This window comes from Electrona antarctica (assembly GCF_951216825.1).
Source record: "Electrona antarctica genome assembly, chromosome: 22".
Classification (NCBI taxonomy): Eukaryota; Metazoa; Chordata; class Actinopteri; order Myctophiformes; family Myctophidae; genus Electrona; species Electrona antarctica.
This window is the reverse complement of record NC_136805.1, coordinates 20,223,726-20,244,257: the sequence shown is the minus strand read 5'-3', so window position 1 is coordinate 20,244,257 and position 20,532 is coordinate 20,223,726. Positions and strand designations below refer to the sequence as shown.

General features: G+C 43.0%; 1 protein-coding gene across 3 annotated transcripts; it reads left to right on the top strand.

The window, feature by feature from the left end:
* Positions 1-292: 292 nt before the first annotated feature.
* On the top strand, positions 293-20,082 carry rhobtb1 (Rho related BTB domain containing 1). 3 transcript variants are annotated; one of them, XM_079492635.1, is made up of 12 exons: positions 293-487; positions 1,367-1,552; positions 2,019-2,205; positions 2,549-2,773; positions 3,226-3,369; positions 4,161-4,357; positions 5,920-6,128; positions 6,307-6,425; positions 13,802-13,952; positions 16,617-16,705; positions 18,206-18,311; positions 18,673-20,082. In XM_079492635.1, the coding sequence occupies exons 2-12, from the start codon at positions 1,431-1,433 to the stop codon at positions 18,840-18,842; spliced, it is 1,719 nt and encodes a 572-aa protein (XP_079348761.1). In that variant the 5' UTR covers positions 293-487; positions 1,367-1,430; the 3' UTR covers positions 18,843-20,082. The 3 variants fall into 3 exon arrangements, 2 of the variants coding, with proteins under 2 accessions (XP_079348761.1, XP_079348760.1); XM_079492634.1 differs by having other exon boundaries at positions 2,531-2,773; XR_013788798.1 differs by lacking the exon at positions 18,673-20,082 and having other exon boundaries at positions 2,531-2,773; positions 13,802-13,959; positions 18,206-18,255.
* Positions 20,083-20,532: the final 450 nt, after the last annotated feature.

The following is a 20,532-nucleotide window of genomic DNA, read 5'->3' as shown; positions in this document are numbered from 1 at the left end:
TGTGTTGTATTCCTGGCTTGTTTAGGGTTCAGTGTCTGATATTTATTGCCCGATTTCAAATTTACATAAATATCAGACACTGAACCCTAAACAAGCCAGGAATACAACACACAAGAAAACACTGAATAGCTGACTAAATAAAGGGGTTTACTTAATAAATGCCAAACAATAAATGATAAACTCAAGACCTAACTAGGCATCCTAACTAAACAAAGATATGGCAAACTAATAAGTGGGGGAGCTATGCGCTATGTGCATGTCTGAGTCTCCAGACTCCCCATAAACTAGTAAACTACCAAAACAAAATAAGAACTAAACAGAAACCAAACGAATACTTACAACCAGCCCAGTAACTGAAAGTAAAGCAAACACAACTTTTCGTGTTGGGGAGACAATGAGCTGCTCTCCACAGCTCCTCTTTATAGCCTGCTACCAATCACTCAATCAGGGAACAGCTGACACAGGGAGTGGCAGCCAGAGTCATCAGGTGATTGACAGGTGTCTGTTTAGACCAGCAGAGGTCAGCAATATCAACAGAAAGACAGAGTAACATTAATGAACAGAATAGACAGATAGAGTATGAGTAGAGAGAGTATAGTGTGCCAGCACAGAACACCATGCGTTGATGCCATGTGTGCATATGTGCAAGCACCTAACAATAGATAAGATGGAGAAATGATCGCTAGACTTGTTACCGAATCCTCTGTCTACATACACACAAACTTTATTGTCACAATGTGGGTGAAATTATCTTTTGTACAAGCTCCAATTATTTGCAGTTATAAAAGATAGTAATGAGAATCATGACTGCCTGAGAATAGCAAAAGGAAAAAGACGTTTGCCTTAATTATGATTAATAAATGATTATTTAAGGAAAGTAATAGTGAAAATAGTATTAGCAAGTCTACAAACTCAGCGCATCACATCCGTGATCCGAGCTTTGATATTGCGCGCACGCACGCACACACACACACACACACACACACACACACACACACACACACACACACCACAAGCAGCAAGTTGTGCATCCAGTGTTCCGTTGCCCTTGTGCCCTGTCATTGGAGCTGTGAGTGCTGCTGCGTGGTTCTGAATCCCAAATCAAGGTTGATACAGTTTTGACATCCATCTTAAGTATATGCATCACTACTGTTTCTTGCTTATCCTTGCTATTCCTTCTGCCACCGCTGAATATCCTGCACGCAACAGTCCTGTCGGCTGTCAGTGTTTATGTGTAACTGTGAACAAAATGACCAGAGAACAGATTGTCATTTACTTAAAACATTTTACTTAATTAATTTTGAATCTTTGGCATTGCAAAGAGATGATTACCACCCCCTCTTTCTGTTCCTCTCTCCACTACCAGGTCAGATGTGGTGGTGCTGTGCTTCTCCATCGCCAACCCCAACTCTCTGCACCATGTTAAGTCTATGTGGTATATGGAGATCAAGCACTTCTGCCCGCGCACCCCCGTCATCCTGGTGGGCTGCCAGCTGGACCTGAGATACGCCGACCTAGAGGCTGTCAACAGGGCTAGAAGGCCACTGGCGAGGTGGGTTGAGCATCCGGTGACCGCACTAATGAGAGGCTTATTTAGTTAGACTGCACTTCAAAACAAATACAAAATAAATAGAAACATTGTCTGACAGTTCTTCCGTGGCCTAGTGGAAATGTGCATTCAAAGTTCCACGGCATTCGGACGCTGCGTTCCAGATTTGGGGCGTTTTTGTGCAAAACGGCCAAACGGGCTAGTCCTGCAAAGCCTATTGTAGCCAATCGGAATGGAATATGAGAAATCTGGTAGTGGTAGCAAAGAAAGTGTTTTACAATCATTGTTGCCCACATGGTGGCGCTATAACAGGGCAGTTTGAAAAAAATGTGGGGCCAGTGCTGCCCAGATTAGCTCTTTACAAACGGACATATAGACGGATGGACGGCTTTCAAAATCATAACAATATAATAGTCACTTTATTTGTTTGTTTGTTTGTTTCTTTCTTTCCCTGGCTCTTTCCCCATAGGCCGATAAAACCAGGAGACATTTTACCTCCAGAGAGTGGTAGAGAGGTAGCTAAAGAGCTCGGCATCCCCTACTATGAGACCAGCGTCTTTGACCAGTTTGGCGTAAAAGACGTCTTTGACAATGCCATTCGTGCTGCACTCATATCCCGACGACACCTGCAGTTCTGGAAGTCACACCTCCGCAAGGTACCAGTAACTTTTCAATATTTATGTTCCTCTGTTTAATTATTCAACTGTTCCATCAGAGCATTCGGTGATCTGAGAGGACCTTAGAAGAACTAATATTTATATTGGAATGTATTTGTCTTTTCTTCTGCGCTGCTATGTTCACACTCATATAATCACAATTATCAGTTCAAACACTTTATTGGCATGAGGTTTTTCTTACAACTAATGACAAAACACGAATAGTAATAGTCTTTAACCGTCTCTCTCCTTCTCTCTGTCTTTACTTTCTCACTATATGTCTGTTTGTTTTTCTCACTATATGTCTGTTTGTTTATCTATAAAGAAGTATTTGTTATTGCAGGTTCAGAAGCCCCTCCTCCAAGCACCATTCCTCCCTCCAAAAGCCCCGCCCCCTCTAATTAAGATCCCAGAGGTTGTCCCTGGCCACCGTTCTGAGGGATCCCGACGCCTGTTGGACAGCCCGTTCTGTGCTGATGTGATGTTCATTCTCCAAGACCACACCCATGTCTTTGCACACAAGATCTACCTGTCCACATCATCTTCCAAGTTTTACGATCTCTTTCAGGTGTGTGTGTGTAGTGTACTTTGTACGTATGGACCTGATGTGTATATCATATGCGTCTATCGTATGTACATTTTATGTGTATATGTATGGAATGTGTTAGCCACAAGGAAAGCCAATTCCATTCACCAATCCAAAATGCGTCTTGAATATATGTTTTGAGGCATGCATGCTTTATCCATAGTGTCAGTGAGAGAGACAGGAAATCTGTAGACAGAGAGTGTGGATGCCATGCCAAAAAGAGCCTTGCATTAGATTCGAACATACATTTGATTGACCTTCAAAACACCTCCAAATGGCCTGTACAACTGACAAACATATCAGCCTCCAACTGTCAACTGAATTACCTATCCGGCCTTTGTGTGATTGATGCTAGACACAGGTTTCTAGACTTCATAAGTTATCAAGACTTTGACAGCTGCATCCGTGCTACTCTCTGACTCTGCTGTTTTCAGATGGATTTCTCAGATGAATCGCAGTGTCTGGTGGTGACAGAGAGACATGGCAGAGACCACCCAATGAGGACTCTCAGTTTAGACTCAGATGAGGAAGTGGCTGTGTTGCCTAACGTTTCTCCATGTGCTCTAAGAGCATCCAAGGTGAGGTATTCACAATTTGCTGTTGTTTTTTTGTCCAGAAGCCATTGTGACTTATGTCAAAGTCATCTTCCTTTTCTTTCTTTTACACATATTTGATACAATACCATTTTACAAATTTACTTTGACATGATTGTTGTCAACCTGGCAAGAATTATTGTCAGACTGATCTCTCAAGAACAGATTCCGAGTTGCGTTACTGAATCTGTCGGCAGGGGCTTTCAGAACGTGTATACTGTACATTGTTGTTACTGTTAGTGGGAATGAAAACATAAGCGCCCCACCCGAAGAGGAGGGCCTAAGGCAGAGCAAACGGGCAACATCCTGCTTCTATTTGGCGCCTCTAAGACGCCTAGAGGCAAATTCAAAGGAAAACAGGGCACTGTTTTTATTTTTATCTTTTTGCTGATGGGTTCCCAGATTGTTGTCAGACTCAGACAGACTTGAAAATAATATTATACACTGCCCATATTTACTTGCAAGTGGCTAGTGGGTAAGAGCAATTTACATCTGTTCCTCAGCTATGCTGAAACAGTTTGGTTTCTGACAAGATTACCGCTCAATCTGTGTGTGTGTGTGTGTGTGTGTGTGTGTGTGTGTGTGTGTGTGTGTGTGTGTGTGTGTGTGTGTGTGTGTGTGTGTGTGTGTGTGTGTGTGTGTGTGTGTGTGTGTGTGTGTGTGTGTGTGTGTGTGTGTGTGTGTGTGTGCGCGCGTGCACAGTGACAAATGTGATGATCCTTGTTTTGCTTGGTATGGTTCCATGCATAAAGTGCAATCTCTGTCTCCTTTTCCAGAGCGATGGCACCTTGAGGATGATGAGTTTCAGCGGCAAACACCGGCGTACCAAACTGTCGCTGGCTTCATGGAGTAAGGCCTTCTACAGCATCCACAAGGAGAGCGTCCCAAACCCAGTCACCGGCACACTAGCACCCATGACCGTGGTCAAGATGGACTACTCCATCCAACTTGGTCCGTTCAGTGCGGTGCTCAGGTCTGTTCATTTGTTTATCTATAATTCCCCTCCAGTTATTTTTTTGACGTATTAGGATGATTTTATTGATAGGTACTAGAGATAGACAGGAAACAGGGAAAGAGAGACTGGGGAGTGGGAGCGGAAATCAAACCAAGGACTCACTGTCATGTCAGATATCAGCTGTGGTCTGACGTAATGTCTGACGTAATGAAATCACACCCGGGTGAACTGGGTGACCGTAGCAACCATGCTCATTTTTTCTGCACAGACAGACAGACAGACAGACAGACTAACAAAGCCAGTTGTAGGAGTGGTTTACACCACTCAAAAATTGCCGATCTTGCGACACATTGTAATCTTGTAGATCAGCTATTTTCTAGCAAAGAGATAAAAGGAAAAAGTATAGACCCTCAGGGACTCTGATCGCCGGTCAGTGAAGTGTATGGTTTAAGTGGTTAAATGATTTATTGATTGGTTGGTTTGTTAATATTGACTGAGTGATTCCGTTACCATTATACAGAGGAAGTGTATAAATATAAATGCTCATTCTTATTCTAATGAGCAGGCTCAGCTCTACTGGACGGTTTAAGGGTTAAGCAATTGTAATTGCCTTTTCTGTTTTGTAATCCAAACGAGGACCACACTTGAAAACTGCAGGTCTAAAATCTTTTCAAGCTTTCTCAGCTCAAAATGCATCCTTGAAAAATAATGCATTCTTTGAAATTATATATATATATATATATATATATATATATATATATATATATATATATATATACTTCACACAACAAATGAATAATTGTGGATTTGTTACACCAATATTTCAGTCTGAAACTTAAAACATGTTTTATCGTTTTAGAACAAGAATTACATGTAACAAAGGGTCTTATGTGCTCACTAATCTTTAGCCAGACCCCTATCCCAGGACCCAGAATGCATTGCTTTTGAATACCTGGATTTCAAGGGGAGAAATAGATCCCCTTTGGTTGGAGGCAGGAACTTTTCTGAGATTTTGGCTGTGAGTGTGAGGGATTAGTATGGCCCCATAAAAATGTCCTCTCTGCTAAAGGCTGAGACGTGTGTAACAAAATAAATACATTGGATTTAATCCAGCATTTGTGTACTTTCAGTATGCTGGGATGTGCAGTACTACCTTTCTTTCCAATCGCACACCCACTGTAACCCCACACGTAAGGGACAAATCCAGGACACATTTTTCACAGGCCCAAACATTCTGTTTTTTTCTTTTCTCTTTTTTTTAAACTGGAATCTTTTTAACTTAATGTTGTTGTTGTTATTTTATTTATATAACGTATATATTAACCGCATCATACAGTTTTAAACAATGACGTCCTTCGTTGGGATATCATAATAATTGTGTCCCTTGTAGTGTACAATAATGTTGAATTATTGAACAGAAGTCCCCAAACTACACACTGGCTTGCTTATGTGGCAGAATGTATACAGTCATTCCTTTAGCGTAGCCTTCTAGGAATCAATTACTCCCCTAGCTAAACTTAGGGTTAGGGGGGGGTATATATACAGTATATAATCATATACTGTATAATTCCACCCTGTAGGTTTTTGTATACAGGAGAACTGGATGAGCGGGAGAAGGATCTGATGAAAATTGCCCAGATTGCAGAGATCCTGGAGGTGTTTGACCTGAGAATGATGGTGGAGAACATCATGAACAAAGAGGCCTTCATGAACCAGGAGATCACCAAGGCCTTCCACGTCCGCAAGGCCAACCGCATCAAGGAGTGTCTTGCCAAAAACACATTCACAGGTTAGTGTAGTGAGATTGGTGATATACAGCACTTAAAATAAAAAAAGAAGAAAGAAAATAAATGCGTACATAGTAATAAAAATGATAATGCCCATTGTAGTCTTAGCAATGTGCAAGATTTAATATTCATCGCTTTATATGTAATTTATGTTTTTGTTTGCCGACATCTGACATGCAGACGTGACGTTTCGTTTGGATGATGGCACCATCAATGCACACAAGCCTTTGCTGATTTCCAGCTGTGATTGGATGGCTGCTTTGCTCGGGGGATCATTCTTGGAGAGCGCCAACAACGAGGTGAGAAGGGAGAAAACCATAGGTACCTGGTGGTTCAGCCAGTGGCATTTCTTCCATTTCCCTCAAATTGCACTCTGCTCGTGATTTGAGGCATTTTGTTCAATCCTGCAAACTTTGGAAGGCAATCTTAGCCAATGGGGATTGAATATGGGGAAGCGGACAGGTCGGTGTTGATAACATGACTATGGAGATAGTGATGACATGACTATGGAGATAATGTATACCGATTTGCGTGATGTATGGATAAAATGTGTACGAGTACAGAAATGTAAAAGTTGGCCTCATGGTGGCGCTATAACAGGCTGCTGTTGAAAAATTGGGGCAGAGGTTTGTTGTTGGCATCCAGGGAGGGTGTGTGTGTGCACAGTTTGGTATCGGCCGGGCCAACAGTACCGGAGATTAGCTGTACACAGACGGACGAACACACACAAGGACACGCGGACGGAGTGCAAAACATACTCTCCCCATGCCTTCGGCCTGGTGGAGACAATAATGTAAATTAAGGCCTGGGCCGTGGCTCAGCGGTCCAGGCACCTTGGCTGGTAATCCAGTCTGGCAGTGTGCCGCGGGTTCGACTCCCGATCCCGACGGCCTTTACTGCATGTCACCCCCCCATCTCTCTCCCCATTTCCTGTCAGCCTACTGTCTGTCCCTCCATGAAAAAATTAAATAAAGGCGAAAAACATAAATAAAATAATGTAAATTAAACCAAAAAAATGAAAATACTTTATCAGCCAGTGGATAAAGTATTTGTTAATAGACTCCCGTCTTATTTTTCAGTACATAAACTGTACACTTGCTTGCCAGACGTTTCTTTTCTTTGTGAAAGACAGTGGAAAACGGGCACCCGACCAACCTGGTCGCAGGTGCAGTGACGATAAACACTCCCCTGCTGGCCTCCCACCTGTAAACAAATCCAATTGTGTTTGTTGGAGCACACGGCCCACAAAGCCCAATCTACATGGTTTTTTTAAATTTGTATTGTCTTTTTCTACTATAGATATGTTTATTTTTCACTTTCTATGAGGATAAAGTCCATCCTTTCCTTTACCACAAGAAGGAAAGTACCATAATGGCTTTTAACATGTGTGTGCATGGAAAATATTCATAAAGCAGCATACAGTAGGATGTGTGCCTGTGGGAGTGTGCGCACGTGCATGCATGCGTGTTTGGGTTAGTGGGTGGCTGCATGTGTGCACGCGGGTTAGCTTTTATCACCTCTCTGATGTATTAAATGTTGGACTCATGCCAGGTCATGAGCAGATGTCCCTACGTTGACTCAGATGTGCACCTCCATTGCACAGACACATTTACACAGGTGGACGTGTCAACAACAGGCCTTGCCCACACTGACAAATAACGTCAGTAACTGCAAGCCCCCCTGAAGCAACGATGGATGGACGGGTGGATGGATGGATGAACAAGCAAAAAGGAAAGAATAAGGAATGAATGGTTTAATTAATAAATGGATAGATATATTTAGTAATAATTACTTCATATATACTGTACAAAGTACAGTATACACGTGTATATCGTGCTGTGTGTGTGTGTGTGTGTGTGTGTGTGTGTGTGTGTGTGTGTGTGTGTGTGTGTGTGTGTGTGTGTGTGTGTGTGTGTGTGTGTGTGTGTGTGTGTGTGTGTGTGTGTGTGTGTGTGTGTGTGTGTGTGTGTGTGTGTGTGTAGGCACACGTGCTGTTAGATATGGGACCCCAGGTAACTGCGGTACCAAGGCAACAAGACAGCTCAGTCACACTAATGAGACAGAAAAGACGTCACTCGCTCTTGTGTGTGTGTGTGTGTGTGCCGGTGCGTGCGTGCGTGTGTGTGTGTGTGTGTGTCTGTCTTTGAATTGAAAGAATCCCTGTCAGTTTAAAATAGAACAGTGAGAGCAGGTCAATCTAGTGATAACTCACTCTAATTGCACAATACCTTTTTTCTTTGTATTTTTTTCATAAAACCAGTAATTTAGAATTTAGAGTAGTTTAATTAGCAAAAAAGCCTGATGGTGGTAAAGTAGGCCATATGGCAGTATTTTGGCAGGAACATATACAGATGTGATTTGGGATACTGCCCAGGCCTAAATGACAGACAAAATTAGTATTCGGTGCTGTCGTCTCTCAGTATCACTCTCTCAGTGTTAATTGAAAGTGGAAACATTGGAGCCAGCTTTGGTAAAATCCACAGTGTTCATTTGACAGAGGGTAATTACATTTGGGTCCATTGTTTTAAGAATTCTACTCCAACAGCTCATCTCCTCAGCATGAAGATAAGCACACCTTCACTTGTGTGTATAATGAATATCACACAACATCAAAAGCTATTTGTCATACTTAAGTAGGTAGACGAGATGTATTTTGCTGAAGCTTTTTGCTGTTGATATGGGGCAGTGTCACACCCCTGTCTCAGGTGAGGGTAGTATGTGACCCAATATATACATCATAGATGGCAAGGCAGTTGGGCAGAGTTTTAACAAGGTTTATTTTCCCCAAGTGTTACAGTGCAGAACGTGGCAAAAACAATCTGATAATTGAAAATAAAATATACCGTATTCAAAAACAAATACATATCAAATATACATAAATGTGTGCGTGCACGCATCCGCCTGGGTGACAGCAGACTGCTGGGCGAGCGCTGGTGCTTTGTCATGGGGGCTCAGATCTACATACTGTATGGAGTGTCAGAACAGGTCAGCTCCATATATGGAGAGCTAAGGGTGGCAGTGGGGGCAGTGTCTTGAGTGTACAGGGTTTGATGAGGTTTGGCCATATATGGAGCGTGTCTTGAGTGTACAGGGTTTGATGAGGTCAGATAACATATGGAATGTCAGAACAGGTCAGCTCCATATATGCTAGAGATCTAGGGTGGCAGCGGGGACAGTGTCTTGAGTGTACAGTGTTTGATGAGGGCCCATGGAGGGCCTGGCCTTAATTTTTGGGCCTGTTGAGAACTCTAGTTTTCACCGGCTGCCGGGCGCAGCTGCACTATTAACTTTGGTTAATAGACTTTGGTTAATAACGTCTAGAGTTCGAATGGACAGGTATCAGTCTTCTACTATACTGGCGAATAATTGTCAACCGGAAGTTCACGGTATGCATTGGAGTCTATAGAGCGTCGCAGTCCCGCCTCCTACCCTGGACCAGGAAATGAAACCCAATGCATTATTCTCATAGACATTTCTTAAGTATTTATTTAAAGACGGTTACGCCGCGGACAAAGCCAACTCGAGTCGTGACAACTCATGACAACACAAACAATATTTTGGACCAAACAAATAATTACAAAGAAGAAAAACAACAACAAAAGTTTTGTAACCTGCCGTTTTTTTCTTCTTTCTAATTATTTGTTTGGTCCAAAATATTGTTTGTGTTGTCATGAGTTGTCACGACTCGAGTTGGCTTTGTCCGCGGCGTAACCGTCTTTAAATAAATACTTTAAGAAATGTCTATGAGAATAATGCATTGGGTTTCATTTCCTGGTCCAGGGTAGGAGGCGGGACTGTGACGCTCTATAGGCTTTACAGTGACAAACGAGTTACATGAACCACGTGACCGGGCTGTTTTCTGCCCCCTCAATGTCGTAACTCTGTCTTATATGGCTCTGGGATCAACATATGGAAAGTCAGAACAGGTCAGCACTCAGCTCCATATATGGAGAATAACAGAAAATGCATTTTAACCATGGTTACAAATAGAATAAATCATCTCCTCAGAGACTGACAAGTTCTCCTCCAACAGCAGCAGACAGCAGACTGACTGAAAATGCCATTTCTCTGAGATATACTCCGCATGGCCCCTCCCACCAGACAGGACCAAATGAAAGGGGGTCAACATGATCCACAACATGTCAGTCACATTGCCACAAATACATTTACATACATTTAACTTAATTTGAGCTTGTAGATCTTTCCTTTCTGAAGTCTTTTGCTTTTTGTCAGGTGAAACCTGACTCCCATTAGCTTGGAGAGGAGGTGTGATGTCATGAGGCGTGACCATATATGGAGGCGTGACACATGGAAATGCAGGTTTTCATATAGTAATGGTCGCAAAAGGTTTATAGTTTGTTGTTTTGTTTGTCCATACCCTACCTAACAAGTGTGCACTATTGATAGGCATGTAAATGAGCAAACATGAACAGACAGTGTCAGTGGTCACACTGTCACAGGCAGAAACCTCTTTTCCCAATATATCATGTTATGTTTCCCCCCCCGGAAATGAATGCCCTAGTTTGTCATATTACAGTGTCACACAAAAGTAGAAAACAAAAATAGCCCATGTACAAGCTCAACACTTTTGATTTCTGAAAGGTTTGGACATACAGTAGGCCTATAGTATAATTTCCCCCCCCGACAGCAACGTTATACCCTTGCATCAGACCTAACAAGATTAGTGCTAAATATTTGAATTCCGCCACATGTTGCCATGTTGGATGTAACTGGGTCAGATTTCTTTTAGTAACTCGGCTACTCTGTCCCAGTTCTGACCTGACTGGGAATAGAGAGGAATATCACTCACCAGCCAGCCTGCACTCACACACAAGCATATTATGAATTCACAGGCACACATAAGCATACTAGGGATACAACGATCGATTATTCTACAGATTACTTTCTTAATTAGGAGAAGCACATTTTCTTGGGCGTACGCCGGAATCACCGCAATTTCGGAATTTATAATTCCAGCGTGACTTTGAACGCCAAATATCACATCAGGTCGGGAGCTGTCGTAGGCTTTGTCCTACACCTATTTTTCTGTCGTAGACAAGCGGAACAGCATCGTCTGACCAGCTGACAGGCATGCATCTAAACATGTATACACTACTAAAATGTATATAAAACGAATTGTGTGTTTTCCGTCACTCAAAATCCCCATACATGGGGAAAGCCCCCATATATTGTGCCCAGATAGTGAAATCACTATGACATCATCAGGGATATTAAGCCCATATAAGGGAATGTCCCCAAAGTTATTTGTGCAGCCGTGCTGTGGCAGCCGGCGAAAACTAGAGTTCTCAACAGGCCCGGCCCTACCTGGGCCAAGACACTGCCCCCACTGCCACCCTTAGATGTCCATATACGGAGCTGACCTGTTGTGACATTCCATATGTTGATCTGACCTCATCAAACCCGGTACCCTCAAGACACGCTCCATAGGGCCCATCCATAGGCAAACGAAGACTGCTGGGTGAGCGCAAGCGCTTTGGCATGGGTTAGACGAGGTCAGTGTCGTGATCTTATGGAGATGGTCATATGCATATTTGGTGGCGTGATGTGTCACGAGGCGTGACCATATGGAGGCGTAATGTCACGAGGCATGACCATACAGTATATGGAGGGTGATGTCACGAGGCATGACCATATATGGAGGTGTGATGTCACAAGGCGTGACCTGCGATGGAGGCCTGGGGTGACTAACTAACTGACGGACGGAAGATGCAGGTTTTCATAGTAAATGCGACCTACTGTTGCAACAAACATACATTGACATGGAGGTCTGTAAGAGTGTTTATGGTTGCATGTATTGTATATGTAAAGCAAGCATACAGTAAGCGCACACATATCAGCAGTCTGGTTCTGTGTAACTCAACACAGTCTGGTATGTTTGTCCTTGAAGGCTGTGTTATGTAATAGCAGTGTTGTGATCTGTCTGTGTGTCTGCTGCAGTGTGTGCGTGTGCATGCGTGTGAGGTGCGTGCGTGCGTGCGAGCACGGGCAGGCGTGTGCATGCATGCGGGCTTGTGCACACGTCTTTGTTTGACCTGCTGCTAGATTGGAATGTGCTTAGTAATGTCAGAGAGAGGTGAGGGAATCGATAGTGACCCAATTACAGAGATGGGCTAACGGAACAAAACGAGAGTGGAGGAAGCAAAGATACATGATTATAGGCCTACACTGTACTGTACGCCTGTATTATACTGTATACTAGCTGATGGAAAAGAGAAAAGGCCAAGTGGAATGAAATGAAAGAGAGGGGGAAAAAAGGAAAGAAAGTGAAGTGTCCTGGGCATGACGTTAAACTGCTCTGTTATAACTACCATCGTCAATGTAGTGTGTGTGCAGTGGATGCATTTGCAACTTCTGTGGACTATGTAGCTTGGATACAAGAATGCACTATATTCACCAATGGAATCTACCAACAGCCTGATGGCCGCTCCATTGAACAGCTACCGGGAAGAGATGCATTAGACCCGGCGGCCTTCCAGCGGTATGTCCGTCTGCTGTCGGAATAGCAATGAGTGGACTTCCAGTCCCATGAGAACAACTACAGAGAGCGCTTTAACACTAAGTAGCAGTGCAAGACTAAGAAATTGGCTTCCTCTGGCGATCCAGCCTAGGACATACTGTACCCACGGACTGGTTGTTGGAGGGTCTCGACAACTTGGGATGCCCAAAGACGAGGCAGAAAGGCTGGCAAAGTATTGTGCTGTCTCTGCTGCCATAATTGTATGGCAAAGCCGCCGCTACTTGTGCCCATTGACCATATGCAGACCGTGGCCATCTTGCCAGCAAGGTGGTAAGCAATTTCCCATTGATTCATACATCCAAACAGAAAAGTCCTATCTGATTGTATTAAACAACGTCAAACTCACCAACATTGCAGCTGTACGAAAGGCTTGAATTATCCTCTTTCTATCTGCAACGCGTTTGTTTCATAAAAATCCATATATGTTATGAGCTACTTCCTGTCAAGAAATTCCTTGCAGATGATTTCTTTTCTAAGTGTTGGAGTTTGGAAGTGCTTGTTTGATATCATTCAATGGCCCTGCGTACCACCCGTTTTGAATTTGCACATAATTCAGGAAGCAGCAGGAGGTTGCTTTACTGGAAACAAGCGCTTCTAAACTCCAACACTTAGGAAAAAACAATCGCCTGCAACGAATTTCCTGACAGGAAGTAGCTCTCAACATAATTTATCTACCGTGGATTTTTATGAAACAAACAAACAAACACTAATGTTGGGGAGTTTGACGTTGTTTAATCGTGGTCGGGTTTTTTCTGCACCGAGCGAGAGAACAACAACCGGTCAAGACACCACACACAGCATTACGTCATCGTAACATCCGGTTACGGATATTTGGCTCTTCAAAATAAGGGTTGAAAGTGGAAAAACCTTGGCAATGTGCGATAAATAGATTAATTAATCCTGGCGGCCAAATCAGGACTTTTCTGTTTAGATGTATGGGCTGTCAATGAGAAATTGCATCTAGTTAGCACATTGCTGGCAAGATGGTCGCGGTCTGCATATGGTCAATGGAGTGCTGAGTGACATGCGTGTTGTATCACAAGGACATATGAGTTTGTGAATGTAACCTTTACTGCACCTAAAATATTTGTGTTTACTGTACCTAAAATATTTGTGTCCCTGTATGCTTTCTCTTAGGTGGGGTTCCCTAACACCAGCCGAGTGTGCATGCAGGCCGTACTAGAGTACCTATATACCAACACTCTGTCCCCCACACCAGACCTGGACCCCATGGAGCTCACCGCCCTGGCCAATAGACTTTGTCTTCCTCGACTCATAGCACTCACAGGTAGGAGGTGTGTGTGTGTCTAGAGGGAGGAAGTGAATGATAGAAGCCTGGAGAAATAGAGGGAGAGAGAGAGAGAGAGAGAGAGAGAGAGAGAGAGAGAGAGAGAGAGAGAGAGGATAGTGTCATTGAGAGACGATTTGGGAGGAAGGGTTATAGTGTTTGTGTGTAAAAGACTCTGGCCAATGAGGTGTGGACAAGGGGAGAGAGAGGGGAATCTTTCAGTAAACTATTAGAGGTGTGTGTGTGTGTGTGTGTGTGTGTGTGTGTGTGTGTGTGTGTGTGTGTGTGTGTGTGTGTGTGTGTGTGTGTGTGTGTGTGTGTGTGTGTGTGTGTGTGTGTGTGTGTGTGTGTGTGTGTGTGTGTGTGTGTGTGTGTGTGTGTGTGTGTGTGTGCGCGTGTGCGTGTGCGTGTGTGCGCGTGTGTGTGCGTGCGTGCGTGCGCGCTCCACACGTCCCAAACTCTTCTCCCTTCTGGCCCCAAAACTGTGGAATGCACTTCCCGTTGCAATCAGAACTGCAGCATCACTCCCGATCTTCCGCCGTAGTCTGAAAACCCACCTTTTCAGACTCCATCATGGCCCATAGCACTTACCCTACCCCCCTTAGACAGCACTTCTTAGACTTATATAGCATTTGAAACAGACTTATAGCATGTCATGTAGACAGCACAATAAGTGCATTGTATGTAGTCATAGCACTTCATAGTATATATGTACAGCATAGTATAGCATATATGTATAGTTTATATGTATAGTGTCATTATATAGATATGTTCTAGTTATAGTTTATATGTATAGTGTCATTATATAGATATGTTCTAGTCACGTTCTTAGCTTACGCATGTTTCGCGATAAATGCATTTTACATATGTGATGTATTCCCATGCTTTTTGTTCTTGCTTAATGTAAATCGCTCTGGATTAAGAGCGTCTGCTAAATGCCTAAATTGTAAATTGTAAATTGTGTGTGAGTTTGAATTGGAAGTGTGTTTGCACGCTATCTGGGACTCAACACACTGTTCACACCATAAGGTCACCTCAATTCAATGGGCCTTTAACATCATGATACTCAAAAATACACAATATTACCACTGCAATATCTAAAGATAATTATCAAAACACAGGAGAGGAATTCATTTCAATATGTTTGATTTTGTATGAATTCATTATGATAATTAATTGTTATGCATTCAACTCTGACACTGTCCTTCTATGGTGACTCACTGAAAGACTCTATTTTAACCACTTTAACCCTGGTGTCTCTATTTTTGGCATGTCATTATAGGAGAACATTTTCAAACATGTAGTTATTTGTTTTAAATAGCCGATCTGCAAGCTCATAACATGTCGCGATGTGACATGTTGTGAGCTTGTAGATCGACTATTTTCACTAAGCTACTTCTTAAAGATTTTCAAAATGTATAGAATGTCTTGGATTTTATTTAGGCTATGAAATATTTTTTGGGAAAAAAGTGTTTTAATTCTCCTTTTCAATTTATGGAAAATTCAGCTTCTCTTTGGATACGTTTGAAAATCTTTTGAAGTAATTCTAATAGAAAAAAGGGAAATGTAATCGCGAGTCTCGTAAGAATGGGTCTGTGGCCCACAAACGAACCACTGTTTGGGAGACACAGGCTGTGTCTGTGTGCAGAATAAACTGGGTTGGTGGAGCTTCCAAGTTACCCTCCCCAAGGAGAAAGAGGACTATGTGTGTCTGTACTGTACTGTGTCAGTCCAGTAGAGAGCAGAATGAAGACATGCAGACATTCTGTTAACGACAGCTACAACTGTCATCACAGCATGATTGCATGAGAAGATTGAAGGCTGCTGAAGGACTATGGAGACCTGCATAAAGTGTGTGTGTGTGTGTGTGTGTGTGTGTGTGTGTGTGTGTGTGTGTGTGTGTGTGTGTGTGTGTGTGTGTGTGTGTGTGCATGTGTGCGTTGTACACTCGCACATGTGCGTGCATGTGTGCTTTGTTGTATGAGGGTGTTGATTGTGTGTGTGTGTGTGTGGGGGGGGGGGGGGGGGGTGTGTGTGTGTGTGTGTGGGTGTGTGTGTGTACACGCGCACGTGTGTGTGCATGTGTGCGTCTCTGTCCACTGCGCAAGTGAAAATTTGTTGTATGAGGGTGTTGATTGTGTGTGTGTGTGTGTGTGTGTGTGTGTGTGTGTGTGTGTGTGTGTGCGTGTGCGTGTGTGCGTGCGAGAATGTGTTGAGACCACATGCACTCTCTCGGGTTATGAAACACTTGATGATTTATGTATGAGGGGAACAGCGTCATCTCTCTCAATCTCTCTCTCTCTGTCCCTCTCTCTTTCTCTGATCCTCCCATGCTATCTCCCTCCTTTTCTCTCTCTGTTCCACTTATTCCCTTTCTCCTTGGCTTGCATATCACTTTTTCTTCATCTTCAACACTCTCCTTTTGTGTCTCTTCCTCTCCTCACTTACATGCGTATTGTCTTCTCTGCCTACTTCCATCTCCCTCTTCTGCCTCACTTTATACCTCTTCACCTACTTCTGTCCCTGCCCCCTGGCGGTCTGAACCAGCCCACTCCAACTCTCTCTCTCTCTCTCTCTCTCTCTCTCTCTCTCTCTCTCTCTCTCTCTCTCTCTCTCTATCTCTCTCTTTGCATGACCGTCCTCTATCCATCTGTCTCCCCACAGAGCAGTATGCTGTCAGTGAGCTGGTCAAGGGCTCTAAAGCGGGACAGGACATTGATGGAGAGGTTCTCACTTATCTGGAGCTGACTCAGGTGACAAATTCCCCCTGTCACATCTTTTGAAAGAAAAACAACATTTCTTGTGTGCGTTTGGTTCCAGTTCGCAATGTTGGTGGCTACTTGAAATGCCCGATTTCTCCCTCTGGTCGCACGCATTGCACTATGATACAACAACCGCCAATGATTAAGTACCGGTACTCTCAAGTGGCTGGTGTGTGAACTAATAATACAACAACTGCCAATGATTAAGTACCCTCAGTCTCAAGTGGCTGGTGTGAACTAATAATGTACCTGAACCACGAACAACAGTGACCTCTACAATATGGATACCAAGGATGTATCAGTGATGTCATGACTAAGAGAATGCTTCAGACTCACCCTTTCACCAACTGCAGGCTACACACACTACCAATAGACTGATTGCTAAGACCCACTCCACAATGGCTATTGTCTTATCCTTGCTACTACACAACGCCACCATTCTACCATAGGATTAAAATAGGAGTATAAGTATGATAGCATTAATCGTAATAAAGTTACGACTTCCATACAGAGTTGGGGTCGGTCAGTTCGAGTTCAACGGTCCATTAATAGCGTATATTAGTTTGTTTGTCTATTAAGTCCTACTATTTGTAGTCTTACTTACCGTGCGGTATAGACAAGCATTCCTGTCCGATGATAATGTGCTTATGTATTAGATGCCATAGATCCATCTCTTTGGAAGTGAAAAAAGATTTCCCTGTATTTACTTTTTATTTCTTCTATGGGGAACTTCTCAAAGTGTCTATTATAAATTGCCAAGGGAGTAGCCGTGCATCTTCATGCTCCCCAGAAGATTTGGTGACTCCACGGCTTTTCCTCTAGCGGCCAAATGTGACCAAATTTGACTGAGGGACTGCCATTGGATTTCTTTAGAATTTTGAACATTACACCTAGCTTCATGTTTAAGCATTTATTTCATATTTACATGTACATTTCAGGTCTGACACTTATTTCAGACATGCTCTAGTGTGTGAAGAGTCTGCCTGTGCTATTAACTCATTTTGGGAAAAAAATAAATAAAAACGTTTTTCTCCTCTGGTGAAAAGCTGGAATTTGCGTGATGGCAGGCTCTCAGTCAAATCTGGTCACAAATGTCTACTTGCACACAAGATATCTCAGAATGTAATGTGCATTGCCATGAAACTTGATGAGCACATTCATGTTTCCTCGACCACCTTGACCATTTGAGTCACTCCTTTTCCAATAGCCCATATGGCCCAAAAGGTCAACTTTTGCCCCAATAGTGGGAGCCCAGGATTCCAAACCACGTTGGTCCGGTTGTGTTTAACAAGCAGCATATATCTATAGGGGGGCTTTTAGTCTATTCGTCTTGTTTAACCATTAATTAGCTGTTGTTCTCTGTTTGCCTGATGTTGACCGGGGGTTTCCTAGCAACAGTAGACTGCTTAAAAACCAACTATGCATATCCTACTTGGACCATTCAACTCTGATCTCGATATTTTCTGATCATGTCTCGCTTTGTCTCTTCAGTTCCATAATGCTAGCCAGCTGTCCGCCTGGTGCTTACATCACATCTGCACTCATTACAACAGTGTGTGTGCCAACTACCGCAAAGAGATCAAATCTAAGACACCAGGTGAGCTGTCAGAGAGTCACTGCCAGAATAGCAACTACCTAAAGCCTTGTAATGTACGTTGGGGTCCCGTGCTGAAAATAGTAGATCTACAAGCTCACAATGCATCAATATGCGTTGTGAACTTGTAGATCAGCTATTTTTGGCATGGGACACAGTATGATGGAGTATATAACACTCTTTACAGTCCACATTAAAGCCCACCACCATTTGTGGCGGGATCAAATAATGTTATTGTTGTAAAAACAATATATGGCATTATTTTCTGATTCTTTTTTTTAATATTAATGTTATATTGTCAATGCTTTCCCACAATGCACCAACCAAAGCATGCACGTTGTCCATGTGTGTCTGTGTGCTCCAGAGAACCAGCAGTACTTTGAGAGGCACCGCTGGCCCCCGGTGTGGTATCTGAAAGAGGAGGACCACTATCAGCGTGCCAAGAAGGAACGCGAGAAGGAGGATGTGATCATGAACAAGCACCAATCACGTCGCAGGTGGTGCTTCTGGAGCACCTCCCCCGCCGTGGCGTGAACTGGCCCAGGCAGCGCTGTTGGGAGATTTGCAGGTCAAAGATGTCCAACAAAGTCTTTGTTAGCGCTATCTTCCGCCCTTTTCAACTCCTTTTTTCTGTCCCTCCTATACTACTCCTATCCTACCTTTTCCTCTGCTCTCTCTCTCTCTCTCTCTCTCTCTCTCGCTCTCTCTAAGAGGGACATTTTCCTTCAAATTGCCCACCTTCCAACTTGCTATCAACATTCCTCCTGTCCTTATTCTAAATCTCAGAGACACTTTAATGCCAAGTATGAGGATGTGCAAGGAATTCACTTTTGGCGCTCTAACCTCTACTGTGTTACTCTCACTGACCAACCCAACCATGTGCCACAGAATGGTTTTGAATTCCTCCAGTACTCCAGTACTATTCTGTCTGACCCCCACCTCCACCATGATACTAACTGACCCTGCAACTCCTCTCAACACAAGTAGCCTCACCTTCCTCTTTCATGTGTGGTTTAAAGCACAATCGGTATATTAAAAAAAAGAAGAAAAAAAAAAAAGGAGAGAGAGAGAAGAAAATTCATAAAGTTTATAGGGGCCGTTGATGTACTAACGGCTATGCATTTAGATTTTGGATTGCTGCTTCATTAGATATCGGTGGCTTTCTCTAGATTGTATTCAGTTGGTGTGGCATTCAGTTGTTGATTGTAAAACTTAATATCACCCATCTCTGGGTGTCTCTGCCATATGCCAAACCTTGGCCAGTGTTGTCCACGAATAGCCTTTTATTGGAAAACTGACTGATTGGTTATTTATGAGTTGTGTGCTGGATCTGCATTTTTGTATTTATTTATTTTATTTTCGAGTGATTCTCGAGTTTCATGGCTTAGGCGAGACCAACCGATTGCAGACAATCTACCAAGCCAATTCATGTTGTCTGGCCCAGGTTTGGTTAGCAGCACACAGAACTCGCCACATTAACTACTGTAGTAAGTGTTCTTAGTGGTAGAAAACCTTTACGCTATCAACCATACTGTCACGGTGAAAGTATTTGTAATCATCAAACACCTGACAACTGTGTTAACAGCAGACGTTGGTTTGAAATGTAGTCTTTTGTTTTGCTGACTTCACAGTCTATCTACTGTAAATTTAATGCTTGAACTTGAACTTGCTTAATGCCGCGGCGCTGATACAATCAACTATAACTGGTAACATGAGGCTGTTACGATTTGTCACAACCGCAGCTGTCACTGTTGTTATTGAGGTTTGTGCTTCACTGTCATGCTTTATGGTTGTAGTTGGGGGGGGGGGGGGGGGGCTTGAAATTAACATTAGCCACCAGCCGAATGATGATGATGTTTGGCTGTCTGGGGAACTCTCCTAAATATTTTGATTGTTCATGTTTTAAGATGGAATTCTGAATGCACTAGCCACTGTGGTTCATGGACTAAAATGTTAGTTTCAATTCTGTCTTAAAACCTGTCTTTAACCTAGGAGATTGTTGAACCGTTTACTGCTAGTCACTGAAACACCAGCCCTGAAGGCACAGCAGTCTGAGGTTAGGATTCAATTAATGTTACTAAGAACCACATGTTGAAACCACAGCTTAATACATTAAACCACAAATACATAAATAAGACTCTTATTTAGAGAGCTTAGAATGTGTACCATTAACTACACGCTATCTGGTTACCTATGTACTCACATTAATCTGATCATTGGAAAA